The sequence below is a fragment of the Crocodylus siamensis genome, chromosome 4 (assembly GCF_052110815.1).
Source record: "Crocodylus siamensis isolate JL-2025a chromosome 4, ASM5211081v1, whole genome shotgun sequence".
Classification (NCBI taxonomy): domain Eukaryota; kingdom Metazoa; phylum Chordata; order Crocodylia; family Crocodylidae; genus Crocodylus; species Crocodylus siamensis.
Window position 1 is genome coordinate 94,319,156 of NC_143398.1, and position 26,516 is coordinate 94,345,671.

The following is a 26,516-nucleotide window of genomic DNA, read 5'->3' on the forward strand; positions in this document are numbered from 1 at the left end:
AAGCCTGCTAAAGCTAAGTACTTAGGTTAAAATACACAAAAATCCCATATCTGAAACACCAAAAATAAAATATTTCACCAGGCAGATGTAGGTCTGAGAAGTGTCTACAACTCAAAAATCTGGAGTAAAACTAAAAAGACAAGTAGAAGGGAAGGGTATTAAATCTTCCAGTGGGAAACACACAGCATACTGCCATATGAATGACCAGAAGGCGATCAACTGAATAGAACACTACACTCCTGGCCACATTGTACAGGCTTCCTATTCCTCCGAAGCCTCACGTTCTACCATTGTGTTTAATCGAGTATCCTGGCTCTCACCACCAACAGGCTGATCCGATGTATTAGCTTTGTGTTCTAGTATACAGAAAATGTTGAAGAGGCATCATCAGGATGTCTCACATAGCTAAGGGTCATTCACCCTTTACAAAAGAAATGTTGATAACAAACTGCAAATCCTAAATCTGCACAAGCCGAGCAGAGAATACTTTAAAACTCTGAAGAAAAAGTTTGTGATGTCACAATTCTAGTAATCATTTACTTATATTAATGCTATTATAATGGCAAAAAAATATCTGTACAATCAAAAGTTTACTAAAGCTTCTTGTATTTTCTTGTAACTACTAAGATAGATTTAACCAGATAAAAATGAGAGTTTTTAATCTTGACCTTTTAGGAGGTAATCTGACAAACTGTGATCAAGAAGAAACCAAATATGTCAGTTCAACTGAACACAATCCCAACAAGGTCTGAAAAGCTGAAGATAAAGCAACAGATTTGGCAACTGGGATCAGCACTTGCCACAGACAACTATAACCTCTCTCAAATATGGTAGGATACAGAATAAAGGTGCTGCCTTAAATACAGGTATCTTGAAAAGCAGTGATGGTAAGATACAGGAGATCATAATCAAGATGTGATTAAACATTTAAATTTACTTGAAATATACTGAATATCCATGGGCTGAAATTACTGCTGAAAATTTTCCCCTTCAATAAATTTATTAGCCATATGGTTTCAGATCTGTTCAAATATAATACCTCCAAAAGGGTGTACATACACACCAAAAGAGCAATCAAGCATCAGAAAAGAAGTAGGAAACTCACCCAGAAGGCCAGATTATCTCATTATGAAGGACACAGATCTGGTGCATTTTTCTCCCACACTCTATACATTCAACAAACCTGTAATTCAGAAGCCAGGTAGAGAGAATACATAGTCAGTAATTACATTATCATTATTTAAGCCAATATTTCAATAATACACGCATATGTGCACACACACTATGAAATTTACAATTGTCTCTTCTCTAATACAAAATAAGGAAGGGAGACAAGGACTCTGTCCCTTCCTTAGGAGTCCATTCTTTAAGGTTTCATTGCTCTATAATGATGGAAGAGGTACATTTATGAACCATGTTACTATTCTTTCCTTCTCACAGCCCTTGGCAAACTGCAAAGCAGTAGAGACAGATCCCAGTGTGGATATGGGCTCTTTTTGTTCATTCATTATGATGGAAGGCACTGTTTTAGCAGCTTCAATTTGAGATAAGCACTTGGTGACATGGGAAAGGAGCTAAATGGTGATCCAAAGGACTGAGGAGTATAGGGGGAAAGCACTTATTTGACCAGGCACTGGTTCCAATACCTAGAAAGCTTTACTGATAGGCTACCATTCTGCTCCCCCAGCAAGCAGTGAAGAAGAGTCAGTCAACACCATAACATTTACCATAGTCTGTCTTTCAAGCACAGCTGCCTGCAAAACAGAATGATTACAGGAACCAACAGCAGCAAAAATGATGCAGCAGAACAATCCAAGTCAATTTTGAACTCTGTGCACTTCAGCAGAACAAAGGGCTTCAAGCAGCACAGCTATCTGCATGCATTTGTCTGATCAAGCTCAGAATGAAAAAAAAGACTCAACTACAGTAGCCCATAAACCTCATGATTCCCTTTCCTGTAATGATTCAGGGTCTTAGGACAAAATGCAATGCTTGCTACTTTAATGACAAGCCTAGATGGCCAAATGACAAAGTCAAGTTAAGCTTTCAAAAGAGAGTGAGAAAGTAACAGCTGGTGCTGAATGTCATGCTTTTTCAAGGGGGGGGAGGGTTAAGAGAGAAATAAAGTGATTTTAAAAATTAACATGAATTGCCCAAGTGTTACTTACAGTTCAGGGTCCAGTGTGTCATTTTTCCTCTTAGAAAATTGCTCTTTGTTTATTGTACTAAGGAGAAATAGGTAATAAAACTTAATTGTAACACAAGAAAAAATAATCACAGTATGCTATATTCTTTTGCGGCCCCCATTACACCCAGACATGCACTGTAGTTAGAACAATGTGTGAAAGGGAGTAGGATTTTATAACAGGAAGGGTAAACAATGTATATACTCATTTTGACATGCCCTCTACCTTCAACAGAAAAACTTATATGAGGTTTGTTCTTTTCCTTGTTAAACCACATGAACCACAATCGGGTGAATCCTTGCAGGTTATTGGGGAATACCGTAAGTTTTGATCACTTAAGTGCATCAACAGCTCAAAATATACATCCCAGAACAGTTTATGGTTATCAGAGGTTGGTTCATTGGTTTTGGACTTCATTTTTAAAAAATAAAAATTAATCTTGGACAAATTTTACAAAACATGTTCTTGCACTGTGGGAGATTATAAAAGGAGAAATGGAAAAATGTCACAAAATATCCTGCTTTGTGGGGACCCTGTTTTTAAGATAACCTGGAATACTCAGACCCTTTGTCCAATGAAGTGCTAGACTTCCTTCTACAATAACATTTTCATAGCAAAACCTTGCTTCCTTCTGCAGACTCGCCTTGATCCCTTACTACATCACTTTCATTTAAAAGCTCCACTCTTACTTCTTAACAGGAAAATCCCTCCCAACCCCTAATTCTTTTATTAATGACCCCAGGCACAGGCTGAAGATACCATCCACATTACATGCTCAAAATGGTCCAAAGAACTACACAGAAAATAGCTTTGAATAGGCCTGACCCCTTCTTTCTAATCTATATTAAAATAGAGCTGTATAATTTGGAGGTTATAAACAATTGTCAAAACATTCACAGAAACTGCAACATGAATAGGGGTTTAATCTATGGTAATATGCATCCTTCTTATTCCTCCATTTTGATGCCTGGGTCTATGTTTGGCAGGATGGAACCATCCATAACCCACAACTATTATGGCATTTATAAAAAAAATGCCAAAATTTCCTGATCGCTTCAAGTTGCACGGTATTTTAACAGCTCCAACCATGCCTTAAAAAAACCCTCAACACAAACAAAAAACCAAACAACCCACCAACATACTGTCAAAGGAAGGAACAGGTCCCTCTCCCTGGGCCCAGTAAGCTTTATTTGTGGAGTTAACCTAGAAAATTGAACTGTTAGAATGGTGAAACAAGCCAAAAATTCACTAACTCACAAAAAGGCTCTAAAATAAAGGTGCACCGATACATTGGTCCTATATTGTACCAGCACCGATATACAGAAAAATTGACATTATCGGCAACTGGCCTATTTTGGCTGATAGGGTTGATAATGCGGCTGATAAATGTCCCATGCATGCGTACAGCTGCAGCGCAGCATGCAGGTGGCCTGGAGCGCAGCTCAGAAGCTTGGAGAACAGTTTCCGGCTGGTAAGTCTGTTGTGAGGGAAGGGGCATGGGGGGCACAAATTGAAGCCCCTGCAGTGAGGGAGGCAGTAGGGCTGGGGCAGGCACGGCACAGCTGAGGCAGGACATGGGATGAAGCTGTGGCTCATCAACGGGTGGGAGGAAGGGGTGGGGTGGGGTGGCTCCTGCTGCTATGTGCACCCCAGGAGGACATGAGGGGCACATGCCCCCCAGATGTGTGTGCAGGCTGCCACTGCAAGCTGGGACCAGAGCTGCATCAAGCTGTTCCTCGGGGAAGGGGGGGGTGAGGTGGGGCGGTGCTGGGCTGGGCCAGGGTTGTGCTTGGGATGGGTGGTGGCAGTGCTGGGAGGAGAAACTAAGGGGAGGAGGGGCTACAGCCACCCCAAAATTTGCTGTAGCCCCACTCCCAGCACCACCACAACCTGCCCTGAGCACAGCACGACCCAGGCCCCCTGAGAAGAGCTTGGCACCAACCCTGAGTCCAGCTCACAGTGGCAGCCTGCCTGCGCCCTGTGCACAGATACAGGGAGCACATGCCCCCATGCCCTCCCAGGGTACACATAGCAGCAGGAGCTGCTTCCTCCTCCTCCTTGTACCCCCCCAGACTAGCCACAGCCCCATCCTGTGCCCTACCCCAGCTGGGCAGTGCTTGCCCCTGCCCCACTCCCTCCCTCACCATGGGGACCTTGATCTGCCCCCCCGCCCCATTCCCCTTCCCCCACAACAGATTTAGCAGCCAGATGTTCCTCTCCAAGATGCCGGGCCACATATTGGCAAATCGGATTGGTACTGGCTGATATGGCTGGTTAAAAATCGGCCCAAAATGTCTCTATTGGTGCATCTTTACTTTAAAAAGTTGCTATTTCGTAATGAATTTTAAATAGGAAGGAAAAAAAAAAAAAACCAAAACCACATCACAAGCTGGGAATAACTTTCTTGATTTTTCACAGCACATGCTCAAATATCTTCCCCAATTTACTAATTAAAGTATGAAATTCTTCAATCTCTTGTTTGCAACCAAGTTAAAAAGCACTCAGAGTGCCTTCTTCTGTTCTTATTGTCTACTGTTGTCCCCTACTATTAATTTCCACAGCTAATAGCCAAGAGGCAGTTCACTTATTGCTTTTACATATCTCTGATTAGAATAGATTACTGCTGCTCCAAAAACAAGGATCACAAATTTGGGCCATGCTCAGTTTAGCTATGCTCCTCCCTTCTTAAGTCATAGGGAAAATCTTTGTCTAGCACATGAAGGGTGCCCAGTCCATTTCTTCCCTTTCCCCAAAAGAAAAGTGGCAAGTGCTTAAAGGATCACGTGCCTCTCCTCCAGCTATTTTAAATAGTGACAAAACCATCACCAAGATCAGAATTCAACCGTTTACTTGCTGCTGTAGGCAATCTTTTCCTTTCAATACATCATCTCATACTCTTTCTGCGTGCCAGTTTTCACTTGCCACCTGGCTTCAAGACTTTCCTCAGTTCCTTCCTTTTCACATCTGATGATATCCCAAGAATCCAATATCCATCTAACATATTAATAGCTAACATCTAACAGCTTCCACCCCACCATTACAACAAAAAAGTGCCAGTTCTACATCTACCTCTCCAAGTCAGCTTAACAAGTCTAAAACATCTCCTATAAGATGGTGTTTTGATTAAAAAAGGAGCTTAAAAATCAGAACTAAAAACATTGTTGATTTCGATAAGACCATAAGGAGTGGTGGGGAAGAGAAAGCTTGCTAGGCACAAAGTTATAGGTTGAACAGACTTTTAGAAGGATGCCTGTTATGCACATTATCCCCAATAATGTTACTTCCCATAGCAAGACATTTCCTCAGCTCTATTTAGTAAGATCTTTTCCTAAAAGTTCCTTAAAAAGTTTACTGGAAGCGATGCTCACTCCTTGTTAACACCTTTGAAAAAAAGGGATACCCCCACATACCACTTCGAACATGAATCCTTGTTTTTAAGGAAGTACTCCCCCTTCAGTACTAGCAGATAAAGATTATATTAAAGCTAACGCCTTTATTAGCTAGATATCTCCTACCCTTGAGATGCCGTAGGTTAAACTACCACAAAAACAGCAATATTTTATATATAAACGTTTGTCCCAGACAGACATTTGGCTACTCACGTTTGAGGTTGTGATGGGTCATCCCCCAGAGAAACGCTCTCCCCTTGGATTTCGTTGAAGCACTTCTCACAGAAATGATACCTGTCAGCAAGAAGGCCATATTTGGGTGAACTGTTCCGTCCACACAACACAGCCCAAGCCAAGCAACGGAGCCACCAATCACAGCAGGCCAAGGAGGGGGCGGGAGCAGAGAGCAGGTCATCAACGGCGACAGGGATATTCAATGATGTAGATTTATGGGCCCCACAGTGTGTTTGGTTGGTTTGTTTGTATTGGTTTGGTTTTTTTTTTTTTGCAATCAAAGCCAAGTGCAGACAACGACAAGCATGAAGGAAAAATAAAAATAACACACGAACAAACAAAGAAATGGGGGTTTGCAGGACAAAACAAAAACACAAAAGCAGGACAAGACAACACAAAGCAGAAAGCCAAGGCAAAGCACAGATTAGCATTAAATTTCTCAAATGGGTTCACAAGCAGTAAATAAAACAAAAGTATTCCATTTTAGCATACCCACACCCTCTCCATTTTAATAATCCATGCTATTGACAGCAAAAAATTAAAATGGAAGGGAAAGGGTAGAAGGAAGGAGAGACTGCTATTCTGATACATCAGGATAGCAATTCTGTCTGCAAAAGTATCTGCTAGGAGACAAATGGAAGAGGAGTAATTCTTCCACCTTAAACAAATCTTGAAGGGCCACAGGATTCTCTTCCCCATGATAAGGGAAATTAAATTACCCCATTTCACTTTCACAAAAATTTAAGGGACAGTCTGATCTGTCCTCAAAACCTTCATCCATTTATTTTAAATCTGTCAAATTATATGTAAAGTATGTATCTGACATTAGTTGCATCTATAATGGTCTAGATTCATACAGCTCCACCATACCCCAATTTGGAGCTATAGAACAGTTCATACATCAACAGAATAAGCACTGTAGAGAACGATTTCATCTACATTTGAATGAAACCAGAGTAATTTATTCAAGATCTGTTCCCACCCCTCAAAAATATATTGAATCTGCAGCTTCTCCATTACTAAGCATTTTAATTGGAATGCACAAAACATCTAAAACAAAACAAAAGAAAAATCAAAACGAATTGCGACAGTTTATTATAAAGCAACACAAACCAAAACTATGGTATCCATAAAGCTAAGGAGGAAGGCCACTTAACCTCACCTAAATTTCAGCACGGAAGCTGAATCATGATTTAACTATATCTCATATTTACACTATTCGTCATCAGAAAGACCAGAAGTGAAAAATTACATCAGGGAAGCAAAATGTGGGTTTTGGAATACTATTTTTTTGATCTACTTGGTGTTCACTCATGGATACCATATGTGGGGAAAATATTCACTAATGGCATGAGAAGTTCAGTAATTTCAAAATTACTGAAAAATCCAGATTCAGATTGTTATCGAGTACAGCTATTTCTCTTCCCTTGCTGTTTAAGAATCCAATCCATTGCATCAAAACTTCTTGCAGCCTAAGAGGATCCTACTCTGCATCTTCTCCATGTTACTTTCTTTCCCTAAAGGCTAAATACGCTGTCTGTCTTACAAGACTTCACTGCCTTCAGGGTAAAAGACTAATTTCTTTGAATGGTGTTGGACCTCAAGAACAGAAAGCAAAAACCAGCAGATGGAGTTGGAATAATTGGAAGATAACCAATTCCCCTGACAAACCAGGAAACTGCCATCTCAAAGTGTTAAATAATATATTCCCACCCCCCGCCCCCCAACAAGAGAAAAAGGAGCGTCTAGCAGAAATACGAAATACTCTCCTGGTAGCTTCATAGACTTTTTGACCTGCATTTATTGAGGGATTAAAGATTAGCTAGGAGAGCTATGAAAGTGACAGCATTTGCCACTGCTGTTGACAACCACAACAAAACAACTCCCTTAAGGGGCCTTATGAGAAGAAAGAGCATCAATTCACTCAACAAGATCTGAATACACAAATCTTACACTGAAGACCTGCGCCAAGGACAACTTTGCTATTTGTGGCAAAACTGTTCATTACAGTAATCATAAAAACCAACTGCTCAGAGTACAATAAAAAATGGTTTCCCCGTCACCTCCCCCCTACCCCAACCCCACCCCCTCCCCAAAACCTTACTAACTTAGGTCCTGAAATATCTACTGATCAGGCAGGGAAGACAGACAATAGACCATTATAGAAAAGTAGGCAGAGACCTGAAAAAAACAATGACTAATTGCCCAATTTACCTAGTTTTCAGAAATCTGGGGTGTTTATATAAAGGAGGGAGAGCAAAGGTTGCAATGAACTCATTCAGAAAGACAGCTTTTTTAGTAAAAAGAGAAGCTCTTCCAGGTACTCGCAGCTCTTGTGAATTTGTGACATGAAGGTGTGCACATATACCAAGGATGTGTATGTATACATGCATGTCTTTAATATATATAGTTTGATGCAATGCTGCACATGCTGTGACCTATTTTCCTTACCTGTTCTGATAACTGTAATAAGTGGCATCTCGAGGGATTGTGCACAGCTGTTTGCCATAGCAACATAAAGTCTGTGGTGAGAATTCCAACTGCAAAAAGAAACGCATTTTCTTAGTACTCATGCATGTTTCTACTCACTGTCCATGGGAAGTGGGTATGACCCAGATAATGAAGTTCATCTGGACTCTGGATTCTTAAATTACATAATTCCATGGATCTGAATAGTAAAATATGAGTATATTATGTGTTTATACTGTAAACATGTTTTATTTGGGCATCATTTACTAGTTAGCCATTGTTTTATACCACTTTTCTCAACAGGGCAATCACTTTTCTGTAATTGTGCAAGTTGCTTAGACAGCTCACTTTGTTATAACTCCAAAAGCTGATTTACCCCAGTTCTAAGCTACATTAAGCCTTAAGATATATCCTGGTAAATCAGCTATGGTGATTTCATAGAGAAAAAAAAGTGGTGTTTAAGCAATGTATGCAAGATTAAACACTCAACCAAGGGTTTCTCAAGTTAGATTCTGAAATCTTTAAATACTTAAAAGGCCTAATGTTCAAAAGTTGAGCACCCAGAAGCTCCCCTGTAACTCCTATACTATCCTTTAATTCCCTGACTACAACTTCTATGTCCTTTCATATTGCGTATTGCAACCAGGAGTGAATAGTGTAAGCCAGCTGCCCTCCTCACCTTTCTCCCACAGCAATAACCAAGGCTTTGCATAACTGGGTCAATTTCTTGTTCAAACACCTCTGCCAGTTTGGAGCAGTACTTATATACTCGGGACGTCTTGCGGTTATAGAGCCAGGCATTGTTGAACATGAGCCAGATGTCATCCACATATTGCCAAGGCTCCTGGTACTGCCCTGTGTCTAATTTTCTCTTGATGGTAGAGAGATCCATGGGGTTCTTCACTATATCAAAGTAATCCTGCAAGAACAAGGCACATTTCAAAACATGACCAGAGGCACTTCACTACAAGGTGAGAGCATGCATGTTCCATAGACTGGGCTGTTCTGCAAAGAAAGAAGTACCAAGCCTGGCACTCAAGATCTGGGTAATGCCAGTCAACTGCTTACAACATAATAACATTTCACAGCTTACTGACAAATTGAGAAACTACTGTTGCTACACTTAAGGCAAGAAATGTTCCCAGGACTGTACAACCCTGGAAAATCCAGGCAGAAAGCATCACAAGGTACAAATGCCAAGTAAAATCCAATATGTGGGGATCTGTCAATAAGACCCACTTGATTGTATTCCTGTTATTCTGCTTGTTTTAGTAAGAGGAATCCATAAACAAACAATACTTAAAAACATGTTCAAAACTAGAGATGTATAGTACACTCCAACTCCCAACCCAAGCTCTTTCAATACATCTCTAAAAAAAACTGCAAACCAGACCCATAGTACATCATATAGTTTCTTCAAAGCTGACATGCCCTGGCAGTAGTGGTTATGAGTTAAAGAAGGGGGACAACATGCTAATGCACTTACAGGAATTCCTAGTAGTTGAGGATCCACAGGCTGTCGGAAAGGAAGGGACTCAGGATCCTGCCTGTAAAGTGCCTCCAGTGTTGGCATAAGCGCCTGCCGCAATTCTTCTGGTTTGAAAACTTTTGAAATAAAATAACCAATATAAAGCAAGGTTACAGTGATGGCTAGAAGCAAGAAGCATGCTATATGATTTGAAATTGTGTTAAGTATTTGCTAAAAAACACACAGAGCATAGTTTGTTTACTCTCTAATGCTGGATTTTGCAGAAGACAGAAATTAGACAAAGTGACATAAAGCTCATAATGAGAAGCGACAAACTGAATGCTAAAACAGGGTTCTGTTATATTACTGGAAGCAAACAACTTTTTAAAAGATCAATTTACACTGGGTACAAACCTTTCATGTCCAGAGAATGAATCTGACCAAAGAATTATTAAAAGGAAGGGACTTCCATCTTAGATATAGGCTTCCTAATACTTGTGGTCTGACAGTGAATCATTTTACTTAGCTCAGTGGAACCAATTATGAATATTAAAAATTAGACATTTGGGTCAGAATCATAAAATAGAGCTCTCAAGCAAACTGAGAACACTAAAAAAAAAAATGCTAAACAACTTTCCTTGGTCTCTCAGATAGATAATCTAGTCCCTCAAAAGTAAGAGTCTCAGAAACAGAAGAGTTTTCTTGCTTACTTTTCCTCTTAGATTGCCCAGCTGCTGGAGAAGACTGAGTAGCTGGAGTACTGGGTCTTTCTTCCTCATCTTTCATCTCAGACTTCACTTCTGCTTTCTTCTCCTCCTGTTCCATTGGGTCTGGTTTACATTCCTCCACCACAGGTTCAACTTTAATCTGAAAGGCCAAATCAGAATCTTTTCATCTATCACTTCTGTGAAGATCATCCAAATTTGGTCTTTTGTGCTTCATTAGCGATTTACCTCCTACTTCTCCCTAAAACAAAAGGCTTGTCTTCTACCAGAATCAGGGTGTGGCTACTGCTTGTATGAAAAGACCCTGTGCTAACTTTTTTTAGCTAGACAGAACACTGCTGGCAATGGAGGCAGAGCAGCATGATGGTTTAGCATGAGACCAAATATCCATTCAGCTTCTTGATCAAGTTCTGCAACCTGCACCAACTCTGTGCTTTACTGCTATCAATACCTAAGCTAGCTTTAAAAGTAGCTAGCTCAGTATATCCACAAGCTGCAGATGCATCTCGACTGCAACATAGACATAACCCTAGGACAGCCCCCTCCCCCATCCCTCCTCTCTCTCAGCCATCCCTGGTTTCATCAAAGTCCACCCAACTCCCCATAGAGTCAGTTTGCCAAGACTCAAATAATTCTGTGAATGAAAAGTAGTTATTTATCACTAATTCAGAAACAAAGGATTCCCCCTGGAGGGAACAATCCCCTTGTCAATCACCACCTCTGAGAGCACCTTGGTCCACTCATTCCAGTTTCCCATCCAAGCACTGTCCCGGCGCAACCACATACCAGAACCACTTAGCTACCATCTTACCTCAGGTTTCTCCTCCCCCTGAAGGTCTGTTTGTTCTGGCTCCTCTTCATCCATTTTAATTTCCATTTTCACTTCCTGCAAGGGTGGTTGCTGCTGCTCAGGAGCATTCTGTTGAGAATTCACCTCTGTGCTGCTGGTGGATGGTGGGTTAGATACCTGCCCATCAACACTCACAGCCGGTTGTGAAAGCTGAGAGAAAACCCACATTGATTAAAAAGGGTCCAATAAGTTGCACTGAAAAGCTCGTTACATTATGACCTTTCTTTTAATGTGTTATCATACTTCCAAGTTTAATTGCACCTTGGACCCTTCCCTTCCCCACTCCCTTACACTCCACAATATCTTCACCTGAAAAAAGAATAGACCACAGAGCAATCTGGGTCTGTGCAAAAATATGTTTCTGAAATACTTTGGGCGGCAGAGTAGTTTAACAATATTTCATGTGCATGGCACATTGCCATCACTTCCATGGAAGTAACTGCATTACTGGAGATAATCTTTCATGTTTTACAGTAAGTTCCTAAACAAGCACTATAATTCTTTGAAATACTTCCAGGGTAGAAGTAGATGGTGTGCAGTTTACTGCTCCTGCGTCTTCAGTCAAAAGTTTTACTTCTCAGATGTAACACGTACTTATTTTGGTACACCGACATTACAGCAGGGCAGTCAATGTCACGGACACCATCAAAAAAACCCGAAGACGCTGACTGAAAACAACCTTATATCCAAAGCATCCTTAAGGAAAGTATAAACACAGATATTTTCTTACAGGTGTTGTGGGGTGCTGAGGCTGCAGTGGTGCTGTTGGGGTCGGCACAGATGCAGTTGTACTCTGCTGTGACAGAGGTTGCTGCTGCTCTGCTGAAGGGGTGACTGGAACTGGAGGCTGGACTTGTGGAGGCAGCTGTACCTGTGGAGGAGTTGGAGTCTGCCTCTGAGGAGGGTGCATAGTTTGTGATGGAGGTCCAGGTGGCATTGCCTGAGGGGTAGGGGTGGGGGCAGTGGTGGCTGCAGCTGCTGCTGCTTGCTGCTGCTGCTGTGGCTGGGATCCCAGGCCTGGGGGTGTATGATGAGGTGTTGGGGTTCGACTAGGTACTGGGGAGGGAGAGTTTCGGTGCAAAGGAGGCTGTGGAAGCGGTGGGCAGTGAATATGGCTCCCCTGAGAACCAGGAGCCATTGCAGGAGAGTTCACAGGACAGGAAGAGCTGGTCATTTGTGCCTGTGGGAAAAACAAATAGATATTTACAATGACTTGACATTAGCATGAGGCAGAAGATTATTCCAACACAAACAGCTTTTCATCCACTGTTAAAAAGTATGATACCACCATTGATTTTTTGCATTTCAGTTCAAAAAGGAAAACTGTTTTGTTCATCTTCATTTTGTTCTGATACTAGCATAAAGCATGGTTTGGACTTTTTTCCAATCCCAAACAGAAGTTTCTATGTAACAACCATTTTTCACTAACATTCAAATAAAAAACTCCGTAACTGCACCTTTTCATATAATTTTTTAAAGCTACACCTTCATCAGTTTGTTCTTGGATAAATGACACATGTGAGCCTTAGTTAAGGCAAGAAATTCAAACACTTTTAGAATCAACTCAAGAAGAATTACAAGATTTAAGATCATCTCCCATTTTCCCATGGGGGGGAGGGGGCAGGAAGCTGCAAATGCACTGCAATCAAGGTCACAAAAAGTCTAGGACAGGGATAGACTAAAATTTATCATGCAGTATTAAATTTGTTTGGTAATTAAGAGTTTTCATCCTACTTCCTAGCCTCAAGGGTGGCAGCTGCAACGGGAACACCCAACAGGAAAAATTCTCCTGTCTTCAAAGCTGATGCAGCCTCCCAGTCATGGAAAAATCCCAAATCAGTTCCATTTGTAAGCAACGAGTTGAAAGTATGTAGCAGTTAACCTTGCACGACCATCTTCGTTTCCTCAGCCTCTTTGTATTTCTCATACAATTAAACTTTGCTGTTTGGCAGGAATCAGTGTAAACCATCCCTCTCTTTCCCCCCACCTGGTTCACAAAGCTTCATTTTTGCAAAGGGCTATGAAACCTAGCCCTACAAACTAGCTAATAGTGCCCAGGATTGTTGACAGACAAATGCACAAGCTTCTTAGGAGGTTACTTCAGAGTCAACCATTATGTCAATAGTTGAGGACATGTTCTCCTCCATCAACAACATTCCCATACCTCCAACTGTCCATGACACAGAACCACAACAGTCATATTGCTTCCATAAGTGAGGAACGTACTTGAGACACTGGAGGCTGATTGCCAGGCTGGGTCATAGGCATGCTTGTAGCATTCATTCCTGGGGAGGAGGCAGGGAACTGGGTCTGTTGCAGAAACTGACTTTGACTGGAAGGTTGGCCAACCCCTGGCTGCTGCATACGTGAGGGAAAGCCCATCTGCTGGGGAAAAAAGAAGAGTTCATAATACATATTCAATTCCCCCTAATGCTCCAAAGCTAGATGTACTACGTGAAAAAGATTCTGATACCTGCCAGATCTTCACGTGATCCAGTATGGGAAACTTACTAAAGCTCTTCTTAAAAAAGTTGTTTTACAAGCAACTTCCTTATTCACCTATTCACAAAGCAGGAGTTCTGGAATTCAGCCTGGGTCTCTAGCCTAGCTGCCTGATAAACTGCATTGTTTCAAGGGTGCAGCAGCACACACAAACTTAACTCTTGGCTTATATTAACACTCCTAACCAAAACATAAAGGATAGTTACAGGCAACTTGGCTGTCCAGCTAATACGCAAAGGAAAAAACAAAGGGTCCACAGAATAAGTACATTCCGGATAATTATAGTTAATCAGGAGCAAACTTAAAGAGTTCAACACGCTAGAATGAAAAATATTCTGACCTGGTTCATGGCCCCAGCCTGGCTTAGCTGTCCAGGGTGCTGAAGAGGAGGGGTTTGCCGGGGTCCCATTGTTGACAGCGGCATGTTCATCTGGCTAAACTGATTCATACCTGTGTGTTTATCACAAAAATATGTATTTTTTTAAAGTACCAAATTCTTCTTTGATCAACATTCAACATTTGAACACCAATAACTACCATCACTGCTTTCCATATTTCCTTTTATCAACACCTTTGAGGATGCCACACAACCTGAAATACTTTGTTGGCTAACTTATGTTTTCTAAGGACCTAAAACAGACTAAGTCACTGTTTATTCACAAATCTAGTAACAAGCCTTGGATAAAATAAATGGTTTTTAAAAGTAGCTTTTAAGCAGAGAAATTTGGCATTTACAATAGGATGTTTTATACAAGGGTAAATCAACTCAGAGAAATCCATCTTCATATTAACCAGCTGCTTGGAGAAACATGAAAACAAGTTTTATGCATCAAACAAACCTCTTCCACACTCTTTCAGAGCACAAGCTAGATGTTTTCCTGAACTACTTATGTTCACATCCCTGAGTCTAGTTTTAAATGAGCTGGGGAAGTTCTCCTAACTTTAAAAAGTATTCATTTATGGAATTCTAGAGTCTAGAAATAGTCTCCAGCTTCAAGACCAGTTATATTTTTCTCATGGACAATTACAATGATGTTTGTGATTTCGAAAAACCTACTCTTCATCCTGCAGTCATACTTCTCACAGTTCATTTAATAATTACGGTAAGATCTACTCCATAAATTGGCCACAGCTGTACGTAGAATATCTGGCTGCCTCCAAGACTAATACTGTCCACAATCAGTCAGTCTTCATTTAGCGAATAGCTCTCCAAGAAAAAAACAACTCTTAGACCAGAATTATAAAGGACTCCCACCAAACAAACAAAACAGCACAACAGCAGGGAAAAATTACATCCTGCAAAAGACTCTAATACAGACTTTTTGGCATCCTATACATACTGGAGAAAACCAAAACCAAAACACTCGTTTCAAAGTGGTCTGCAGTTATATGGATGTCTCTTCTTTCAAGACTTACCTGGCTGCGTCTGCATGCGATTCATCATCTGGTTTGGCACACTGGCTCGAATCATGGTTGGGTCAGGAAGAGGACCATCTGAAAAAAAGGTTGGAAAAAGAGGTTAGAGAATTAGGATATTATGGCATGCTCCCCAGCTTCATTTTTAAGAATCACAATTTATTCTCATTTAAAATACATTGTTATGTTCAAATTAACTTTTAACACAGTTAGGCTTTTATAAAAGTTTTAAGAAAAAGGAGATTCTCAAGTGAAGCAAAGAGTGGGACGTTTTCTTGTAAACAAAAGCACACATGATGTCTTAAACAGTTTATTTTTCATAGGTCAACTTTGGAAAGTCAAAGAGCTGATCTGCAGCATAAAGACATTAAAGTATCAAGGGTCTAAAATGCACTGCACTGGCATTTTTTTGTGTGTTGATCAGCAGACTTACAAATTCAATTAGAACACCATATTCAAAAGCATCTATACATCTAAGTCCCCATGCAATAAAATGCAATTCTGGTGTCTACCACAAAATGCACCCTTGGTTTTAGAAACCTCAGACTAAGCCAACTGTAGAATAATTCTGGTGTGACTGGACATGGAACATCAAGCTTTTTACCTCTAGATCATTCATATTAGTCCAGGCCCAACTTGGTGACCAAAACTCTTGTATACAACAAATGCCTGCTCACATGCCTGCACAAAACGGGTCAGGAACTCAATTCCTAGGTGTGAAGTTTTCACAAAGATGAAGAACTGATCAAGCTAAGAGAGAAAATTTCTTGGTTCTCAGGAGGAAGGCTCAGGAGAAAGGGTGAATCATACTGAGGGAAGGGCAAGAGACACAGCTCTCTGGACGTAAAGTCTGCAGAGCTGTCATGTTTTATAGAAAGACAGAGGGTTTCAGCCTCCAGAGCTGTCAACCTGTCACGGGCATAAAAATAATCTTAAAGAACAAGTACATTGCATCACAGATAAACAAGAAGTACTGAACTCTATCGAGGTATGATAAAGATGCAGATAAGGATGCAGCACTTCAAATATATAAAAGGGTAAGAGCAACCAGAAACATTAACTGGTGCTCTTCACACAGGGTCTAAAAAAATTAAAGCTAGGGCATTCATCTTCTGGGATTTCTTAGCCCTACAAAGGAGATTCACAAGTTGGATATCTATTAAATATCAAAGATATGACTGAGCTATAAAGCAGTAATTAGCTGAAAATTCAACTACCCCTCAAGCCAGGTTCAAGCCTTAAAAATTATTGTTCAGCATTACTTAACTGATGAATGCAATACAGGGAGAGTCCTTAAGAATTCAGTCTTGGCACTTAATTTATTCAATATGTCCAATGGGCTACTGGAGAGAAAACAAAGTACACCAGTAGCACAGTAACACTGACATCAGCTCCTCAAAGACCAAACAGCTCTGATGTTCTTATGTCAGACCAAAGAAGGAACCTGGGTAAAAAAAGTCTATAACAATATTTACGCCCCTTCTGATGCTCGTCCTTTGTAAGTGAAGATGACCACATCCAGTGGAGAAGGGAGGAGGAGGAGGAGGAGGAGGAGAAGAAAGGAAGCGGGAAAGAAAAATGGAGGGAGAAAGGGAAAAAGAGAGGTAAAAGGAGAAAGAAGAGGGGAAAGAGGAGGGTAGGTCACATGGGTACACAGCTGATCTATAAGCCCAATCTTTGCCCTGAACAATCTGCTGCAACAGGGGCAGGAGAGCAATAAGAGGTCCTCATTTTCTTGGCTACACGCTTCCTCACTGCCTCTACCATGAGCTACTACTCAAAGGGCAGTGCTCCACTCTGAACTGATGACCTCCAGGATGGACAGTCATGAGTGATTGCTCCCATGACTCCAGGTTCATGCCGAAACTCTTTTAGGGACATCTTTAGGGTGTTCTTGTACCACTTCTTTGGTGCACTGCGAAAGTGTACTCCATTTGACAGTCTGCCATAGAAGATTTTCTTCGGCAGGCGAGTGAGGCATTCTTGAAAGGTGGCTGATCCATCTTAGCTGCACCAGGGTGTGGATACTGGGGAGAGTTGATCTCCTCAATGTCCAAAAACTTGTCCCACCACTTAATCTTCGGTATCTTTTTGCAGGCAGCACAGGTGGAAGTGGTTTAGTTTCTTGGCATAATGCTGGTAGACAATCCAGGTTTCACAGGCATAAAGGAGGGTCAGGAGAATGATGGCTTTGTAAACCTTCAATTTCATCGACCTTCCAATGCCTCTGCAGTCGCAGACTGACTTAAGAGTCTGCCGAAGGCCACGCTGGCTTTTGCTAGCCTCGTGTTGACTTCATCGTCAATGTGGACAGCACAGGAGAACGTGCTGCCTAGACAGGCAAACTTGTTGACCATCGACAGTTGTTAGCCTTTAACTGAGACCTGTGGTTTCCTGGAGTGTTGTGCCAGGCACAGGTTGAAACATCACTTCGGTTTTCATGTTGATAGTGAGTCCAAAGCTGTTGGAGGCTGATGAGAATAGGCCCATGGACCACTGCATATCAGCCTGTGAGCCTGCACAGTTGTCAGCAAAGAGGAAGTCAAAGTGTGGCTGTCTGGACTCTCGAGCTTGCTCGGAGGCTGAGCAGGTTGAAGATGTCTCTGTTCAAACGGTACCTGATCCCCATACCAAAGTCATCATCAGGGATCTGGGTTTTGCGTTTCCCCACAAAAAAACAGAGAAAACCACAGATTCCCTGTTTTTAAATTGGAGAAAATGTGGATTTCCCTTTTTAGCAGAGAAATCTGTGGATTCTCCGCTTTTGCAAAGAGCTCTTGCAGGCTGGCACAGCTCCAGCCTGCAAGAGCCAGACTGCAGAAAGGGTGGGAAACCCCCAGCTCTGACCAAGGGGCCTGAGCCTCTAAGTCAGCCAAGGCTGGGCTCAGGTTCAGGCTCAGACTTGCCCTTCACCCCTGGAGCCTAGAGGTAAGTGGAGTCATTATCGATTCCAAGATGAACATGGGCCGGCAGTGTGGGGATACAGTCAGGAAGGCCAACTGCACCTTGTCATGCATCCACAGATCTATCTCAAGCAGGTCCAAGGAGGTGATCCTCCCTCTGTATGTGGCACTGGTCAGGCCACTTCTGGAGTACTGCGTCCAGTTCTGCGCGCTGCACTTCAGGAGGGATGTGGACAACATGGAGAGGGTCCAGAGGAGGGTGACTTGCATGAGTTACCAGCCAAAGCTGCAACTGAACTCCAACTAGCTTTAAGCATCAAGGGCAATAAAAAGTCCTGTTTCAGATGACATGTGGGGAGCCGGAAGAAAAGCAAGGGCAACACTGGACCCCTGCTGAACCAGATGGGGCAACTGACAAGTGATGCCCAAGAAAAAGCCAACTTATTAAATGGGTACTTTGCGTCAGTGTTTCATCAATCCCATGGGACGCCCATGCCCACTATGGGATAGGAAGGTACAGGTGGGGGAGATCCCCTGCCCTCCATAAATGCTGACCTTGTGAAGGAACATCTTGAAAAGCTGGATACCTTCAAGTCAGCCGGCCCTGACAAGCCACACCCCAGGGTACTCAAGGAGCTGGAGAGCATCATAGCCCAGCCCCTGGCACGGATCTTTGAAAACTCCTGGCGCTCTGGTGTAGTGCCCGAAGACTGGAAGAAGACCAACGTGGTGCCTACCTTCAAGAAAGGGAGGAAAGTGGATCCGGCTAACTATAGGCCCATCAGCCTGACTTCTATCCGGGGGAAGATCTTAGAAAAGTTTATTAAAGAAGCTATCCTTAATGGACTGATCGACACCAACATCCTAAGGGATAGCCAGCACAGATGTGTTGTAGGTAGGTCTTGCTTGACCAATCTCATTTTCTTCTACGACCAGGTGACCTATCACCTGGACAAGGGAGAAGAGATTGATGTCATATATCTTGACTTCAAAAAAGCCTTTGATCTGGTATCCCATGATCACCTCTTGGCCAAAGTGGCCAATTGTGGCCTTGGGTCCACCATGATCCGCTGGCTGGGAAACTGGCTCCATGGTCGGACCCAGAGGATTTGGCAATCACTCATCATGGTGTACTGTGACCAGTGGGGTCTCCCAAGGCTCTGTCCTTGGACCCATACTGTTCAACATCTTCATTAATGATGTGGACACTGGAGTCAGGAGCGGATTGGCTAAGTTCGCCGATGACACCAAACTCTGGGGCAAAGCATCCACACCAGAAGACAGGCGGGTGATCCAGGCTGACCTGGACAGGCTCAGCAAGTGGGCAGATGAGAACTTGATGGCGTTTAACACCGAAAAATGCAAGGTTCTCCACCTCGGGAAGAAAAACCTGCAGCATCCTTATAGGCTCGGCAGTGCTACGCTGGCTAGCACTACAGAAGAAAGAGACTTGGGGGTCATCATTGACCACAAGATGAACATGAACCTGCAATGCAATGCTGTGGCTAGTAAAGCGACCAAAACGCTGACTTGCATCTATAGATGCTTCTCAAGCAAATCCTGGGACGTCATTCTCCCCATGTACTCGGCCTTGGTGAGGCCGCAGGTGGAGTACTGCATCCAGTTTTGGGCTCCACAATTCAAAAAAAGAAGTGGAAAAGCTTGAGAGAGTCCAGAGAAGAGCCACGCGCATGATCAGAGGTCAGGAAAACAGACCTTATGACAATAGGCTGAGAGCCACGGGGCTCTTTAGCCTGGAAAAGCGCAGGCTCAGGGGCAATCTGATGGCCACCTATTAGTTTATCAGGGGTGACCACCAGGATCTGGGGGAACGCTTGTTCACTAGAGTGCCTCAAGGGATGACGAGGTCAAACGGTCATAAGCTACTGCAAGACCGTTTCAGGCTGGACATAAGGAAGAATTTCTTTACTGTCCGAGCCCCCAAGGTCTGGAACAGCCTACTATCAGAGGTGGTTCAAGCACCTACACTGAACACCTTCAAGAGCAAATTGGATGCTTATCTTGCTGGGATCCTATGACCCCCAGCTGACTTCCTGTCCTTTGGGCGGGGGGCTGGACTCGATGATCTTCCAAGGTCCCTTCCAGCCCTCTTGTCTATGAAATGATCAGGGGGCAGCAGGGCAGACCCTATGAGGAGAGGCTACAGAACCTGAACCTGTTCAGCCTCCACAAGAGAAGGCTGAGGGGAGATCTAGTGGCCTGTTACAAACTAGTCAGAGGGGACCAGCAGACACTGGGGAAGTCCCTCTTCCCCCAAGCACTACCAGGAGTGACCAGGAATAACTGTCACAAGCTGGCAGAGGGTAGATTTAGGCTAGGTATCAGGACGCGTTACTTCACGGTCAGGGCAGCTAGGATCTGGAACCAACTTGCAAGAGAAGTGGTGCTGGCTCCTACCCTGGGGGTCTTTAGGAGGAGGCTAGATGTACACCTTGCTAAGGTTGTTTGACCCCAGTACTCTTTCCTGCCATGGCAGGGGGTTGGACTCAATGATCTGCTCAGGTCCCTTCCAACCCTAGAAACTACGAAACTATGAAGTGGGGTTTGGGGGTTGTAGGGCAGGGCTGGGGAAAATGGTTGGGGGCTGAGGGCATGGTGGGTGCTGCTGGTCCCAGGTGGCACACCACTGCAGCCAGGAGCAGGGCCAGGGAGTGAAGGCAGGGGTGCCCCTCTGTGGGGGGCTTTGCAGGAAGTGATGCTGGGTGACAACAACGACGACACTTGCACACAGCAGCCGCTGTCAGTTACCTACAGACCCATTCCAGCGGTGATGGACACTGCCCACAAAACCTCTGAGTCACCGTGGGGCTGTGCAGCCGGCTACAGCAGCACTATGGTGGCAGCCAGGCAGCACGTAGCCACAGCCACCACCACACTGCTACCGCTCCTGGCGCCCTGTGGCCAGCCGCACAGCAACATGGGAAGGTTTTGTAGGCAGCAACCACCACCACTGGCACAGCCCTACAGGTAAGCGGCAGCATGCGAGCCCACCCCCCAGCCACCATCCCTCACTGCCGCTGCAGAGCCGGCCATGGAGCTGCGCAGCCGGCCACATGAAAGCCACCCCCCAACCCTCCCCCAGGCAGCCAGATGGGGAGCATGCGCATAGCCCACACATGGTGGGCACCACCACAACATGCCCCACATCACTTGCCTACAAAGCTCCTGTAGAGGTGCACCCCTGCCCTCACCTCCTGGCCCTGCTCCCGGCTGCAGTGTGCCACCTGGGGCTGGCAGCACCCCCCCAATCCCTCAGCCCCCAACCATCTTTCTCAGCCCTGCCCCACAGCCTCCAAGCCCCACTTACTTCTAGGATCCAGGGGCAAAGAGGATGGCTCCATGGTGACAGTACTTGCCCGCATAGCGCCCCCACCCCAGCCAGCATGTAGCCACCAACTGCGGAGCCATGCAGCCGGTCGCAAGGCACAAGCAGTGATACAGAGGCAGCCGCTGCAGGTAAGCCCCCCTTTCCACCCCCTGGCTGGGTGGCATGTATGTGGCCCACACATGGTGGTTGCCACCGTGCTGCCGTGCCCTGCATTACTTGCCCACAAATCTGTGCGGATGGCCATGGGATGGCAGCGCATGGTGCAGTGGCAGAGTCAGGTGGCGGCCTCCATGTGCAAAACCCATCAGGCCAGCCACCACGTGTGGCTCTCAGAGTGGCAACCCTGCCCTCACCCCCTAGCCTGCTCCTGGGAGTGGGCACAGGGGCATGCTCCCCCACTTCCTGATCTACTCCCCCAGCTCCTTCCCTTTCCCCTGCCCTACCCAGCCCCTTCCCCCCACACATCCTTACCTGCTGGGGTGGGTATCAGTGTCTGTGTGCCTCTGTATGCATGTCTGTGGGGCCATTGTGAGGGGCATCAGGAGGGCTGTTGAGGCCGTGTGGTGGGGGGGGGAGGGGGGTGTGCAGGGCACCAGCAGCATTGGGGAGGGGCTGGAGGGGGTCTTTAATTTTTATCATGGATTTTGGGTTTTTAAAATCACAGAATTTGCAATTTTTAAATCAGAGAAAACCAGGATCCCTGGTCATCATCTTGGAAGGCATCTGACAGCTTGGCAGAGAATAACCATGCTGAAGAGGGTAGGTACAAGCACACAACCCTGCTTGACGCCATTTGTGACCAGAAAGGGGTCAGAGCATTTGCCATTCGCAAGGAACTGTCGAACCATATTGATGAATTTTCTGGGGCATCCATACTTCTTCACGATTTCCCAGAGGCCTTCACAGTTTACTGTGTTGAAGGCTTTGGTTAGGTCAACAAACGTGAGGAGAAGGTCAGTGTTCTAGTCCTGGCACTTTTCTTGAAGCTGCCAGGCTACACACACCAAAACACAACATTGAGGCCCCTTCCACGCATGCAGGTAAAGGCATGATGGGATATAATGCACAATTCACACAATCCCGCATTATTGCTGATGCAGGGGAGATGCTGATCCCAGGTTCCCTCTGCACCAACAAACACCAAGCTCCCATGCCTGGAAACCCCAAGCACCCCAGCTGAGGGGCTCCCAGCCATGAGGGCATCACACTCACCCTTGGGGCTGGAGGATCAACAGAGGATGATCTCCCTGTCCTGGGAGTGCATGGGAACTCCCAGGGCTGGAGGACCGCGTCTGCCACGATCCCTAGGACTCAGGGGTGCAGAAAACCCCCACCACCTGGGTATGAGGCTGCCTCAATCCCTAGGCGTTGGGGGTTTTACCCTGGGCATGGTGCACCCCTGCAGCTGGGAAGGGCTCCTAGCCAGAGTAGACTGCTACACGTGCAAATTAAAGCTCGACAGCAGCCACGTATAAAGATAGAACTTGAAAGTGTGTACTAATGTCATAGCTAGTCGGAGCTTTTTAATTGTGCAACAGCTACTACTTCACACATGTAGCTGGTTTCCATGTAATTGTCAAATTAACCAGTTAATTGTGCAATACCTGTCACATGTAGGGGCCATAGGGGCTCACTCCGAGTAAAAGGAGGGGGTGGTTGCTAGAGAGAAATGGAATAAGCTGAGATTTAGACTTCAAAAGTATGGAGGACATCTAACCCACCAGTCCGGTAGCATACAATATAAATACAGGGTCGCACTGTACTTTTAAAGCTGATTTCCCAAATCCATTACTTTTAATTTTTAAATTCAAGAGATGAGCATCTCTCTCTCTCTAATGCAACTCTAGTCAGGCTCATCTCAGCATCTGTTATCCCTACGTTAGGATTACAGCTATACCCCCTATACTTCAGGACCACCTTTAAAAAGAGCCTCCTAAAAGCTGCCTCTAGTGGTGCATAATGCAAATTCACAGGCAAAGGGAAACAAATACAACATGGCCTCTAAACTGAGTACTAATCACAGTCTCTTTTTAAAGCTGCATGTGGTCTAGGACAAGGGTGTTCACCTTTCAGCCTGCAGGCCAAATGCGGCCCACAGAGCCTGGGAATTCAGCCCATGGGACTTCCCATAGGTTTGGAAATTTGGCAACAGGGGAGCAGTGGCAGTTAATACTACCACCTGTCCCCGCTCCCAAAATCCCAAGCCCCATATGGTAGATCAGAATTACGCTGCAACCACACCCCCACATGATTAGATTGGGGCCGGGCCACGTCCACTTCACTCTATGCAGCTGGGCTGAGGCTGCACCATGCCCCCTCCACCTGTGCAGCTGGTCTGGGACTAGCCTATGTCTCCTCCTTCCCCCATGTGTCTAAGCCATGCCTTTTTCCCTTCTCTTAGCCAGGCTGGAGCCAGGCTATGCCATTTTCCCCAGGGGGATCAGGACACAACCATCTCCTGGCCTTGGGGCTAAATTATGTCCCCTCCCCCTCTGCAGGGCCAGGCCAAGTCCCCTTCCCTGGCACAGCAAGATTGAGGCAGGGCTGTTCCCTGTCTCTGATGTAGCCAGATGGGGTCCCCCATCACACCTGCTCTGGCTACCACATTGAGCCCACTGGCTGGATCTGGGCCAATGGGACGAGATACTACCCACACAGCCCACTAGACAAAAAGGTACCATTGGTCTACGGCATTCACTAGAAGCAACATAAAGCATATGCTATTAACTGAGAACCTGCAGATGCCAGCGACCAAAGATTAATTCATGGTTTTCAAATTTGTGTCAGGATACCAGACTCTGTTCACCAACTCAATGCAAGTGAGTATGAGATTTTACAAAACAATGAACAGCAAATAAGCAGCCCCGAGAACACCATTTGGCCATACACTAAAAAGAAAGAACTGTTTTGAGTTCTACTAAAAAAAAAAAATCATGCATTTCGCAACTTTACAAGATGAGCTGTAAAACAAACGGGATATGGATTTTGGTCAATGATGAATTCCACTGCACCAGGTAATCCCATTTAACTAACCCAACTGTCCTTACTTGCAGACATCCCTGGCTGTGGCTGCCCCATATTGGGCCCTTGATTCATGGGAGCTTGAGGCATGCCTGGTGCATTTGGTATCATGTTTTGCTTCTGCAGTCTGGTCCTTCGCTTTTCCTCTAATTCCTTCTGGATTTTATATATCTTCTCAGCTAGCAAGTGATAGTACTCTGCCTGTTGGGGGAACATGAGACAGGAAACATGCAGTAAGTGAAGCTGACAGATTAAAACTGATCAAATATAGAATGGGAAAAAGGACTTTCTCCATATGCATTATGGTTGAGCCTTTTATTTTCTTGCAGCATTTTGAGGAACAACCTTTCCTAAGGGTTACGTGGGCATAATTCAGAGTATTTCTGGCAACCGTAAGGTGGCTGGGACATCCTGTGGAGATTCCTTTGCTGACACTGAGCGTTTCTTTGATAGATGCCACAGTGAAGTGTAAGCACTGACTTTACAGTACATTTGGGAGAAACTGAGAAATCCCAAACATGGCCCAAGGAGGATAAAAGAAAAGGAAATGTACATGCTTAAGAAAAAAAAAAGCAAAAACTTGAAAGCTAAGCAGTATGGATGGCTGCCACCCTTTTCAAAAAGTTCCTTGGCACATTATTCATTTTTGGGACCCAACTTGTCCCAGTTAAAACTTCTACATCACTCCACAACCACTACTTCATTTCCATAGTCTACTGAGGTATGTTCAAGATTGACTCCATGAATACGATCTACTGTCCATACACTTGAGTTCTGTGCGCATCAGCCCACGCTAGTGAGAAAGGAAACTGCAACTTACCCTGCTATTTGCCGATTCATACATATCCCCCTCCACTTTTCGAGCATATGCCACCAAGTTCTCCATGCGCCTGTCTTTTAATGCTGCAGGGTCAGGAGTAGGAAATATGGCTTGAACTCTGAAAAAGGGAAAAACCCAGGCAAACATTAAAAAAGAAATGAACCCCTTGAACCTAAGTAAGTGAACTGATCAGTTAGGAGATTTTTAGACCACTTCAAAAGAATCTGAGTTTCTTGCAAACTGTTTTAGGAATAAGGGGTGATAAATTTAGTGGGCTCTATACCCCATTTCTCTCCCAATGTTACCACTGGGAATAGAGAGTGGGATATATTAGATACAACAGGGACAGAACTAAAGCAGCTGACAACTTTAAAAACAGCATAAACAAGAGGAAATAACTACATCTGTTGGAATTATTCCTTCTTACTACTGACACATCCAAAATCTACACTCATTGTCCAACCCTGAAAAAGCCTTTTGCTTTTGATAAATGTACAAGCTACCCAGATTTCATAGCTTCTCTAAGCCTGGTCTCACAGGGCATTTATACACATACTCCAGGAATGGGGGGGAAGTGGGGGAGAGGAAGCATCTCATGTACTGGCATTCCCATGCTTAAAAATAGCCGCAAGGTTGCTTTAACTAAAGCTTGTTCAACGAACTTAAGTTAAAGTGCCCCTGCTGCCATTTTTAAGCACAGGGACACTGATACACAAGACACTGGAATCTGCTGGAAGACAGTAATTACCAAGTTCCAGCAGACTATTAAATCGAGTCTGCTCCAACACATAATTACAGCGCAGTGGAACAGCCTTGCTGCTCACATATAGACACCCACATGCACCAGACAGAACTTTTTAAAGAAGATCTATACAAGGTTCTTTGTAAATCTAAGGAGCTGGGTGTACTTCATTTTAGAAAACCACCAGCACCTTTTAGCTTAACAGGAACTTGTTTTGGATACTCACAGTTTATGAACAAGATGATTTCGAAGGTCCTGAGTTATATCTTCATGCCACGGTTTTCGAATTCCAGTGTTGGATGGTTGTGCTGCTGTTGGCATAGCCCCCAAACTGGCAACACTGGCACTCTCGCTCATTATGGGACTTTAAAGCAAAATAAAAATTTGTTGAAGGGAAAAAAATAACAACGTTAGATTTGATTTGCAACTTCACATTGATACC

General features: G+C 44.2%; 1 protein-coding gene across 2 annotated transcripts in view; it reads right to left on the reverse strand.

Annotated features, from left to right (window-relative positions):
• EP300 (EP300 lysine acetyltransferase) overlaps positions 1-26,516 on the reverse strand; it is a 105,551-nt gene that overhangs the window by 17,042 nt on the left and 61,993 nt on the right. Inside the window, exons 8-22 of one of the 2 annotated variants that reach the window (XM_090042958.1) lie at positions 26,301-26,438; positions 25,333-25,450; positions 24,539-24,713; positions 15,240-15,317; positions 14,164-14,273; positions 13,548-13,703; positions 12,052-12,501; positions 11,283-11,471; positions 10,457-10,613; positions 9,765-9,883; positions 8,958-9,197; positions 8,261-8,349; positions 5,789-5,869; positions 2,169-2,225; positions 1,106-1,183 (exon numbers count right to left, since the gene is read on the reverse strand). In XM_090042958.1, coding sequence (XP_089899084.1) covers positions 1,106-1,183; positions 2,169-2,225; positions 5,789-5,869; positions 8,261-8,349; positions 8,958-9,197; positions 9,765-9,883; positions 10,457-10,613; positions 11,283-11,471; positions 12,052-12,501; positions 13,548-13,703; positions 14,164-14,273; positions 15,240-15,317; positions 24,539-24,713; positions 25,333-25,450; positions 26,301-26,438 — 2,235 coding nt within the window. Of the gene's footprint in view, positions 1-1,105; positions 1,184-2,168; positions 2,226-5,788; positions 5,870-8,260; positions 8,350-8,957; positions 9,198-9,764; positions 9,884-10,456; positions 10,614-11,282; positions 11,472-12,051; positions 12,502-13,547; positions 13,707-14,163; positions 14,274-15,239; positions 15,318-24,538; positions 24,714-25,332; positions 25,451-26,300; positions 26,439-26,516 lie in introns of both variants that reach the window. The other variant, XM_090042957.1, reaches the window with a different exon arrangement.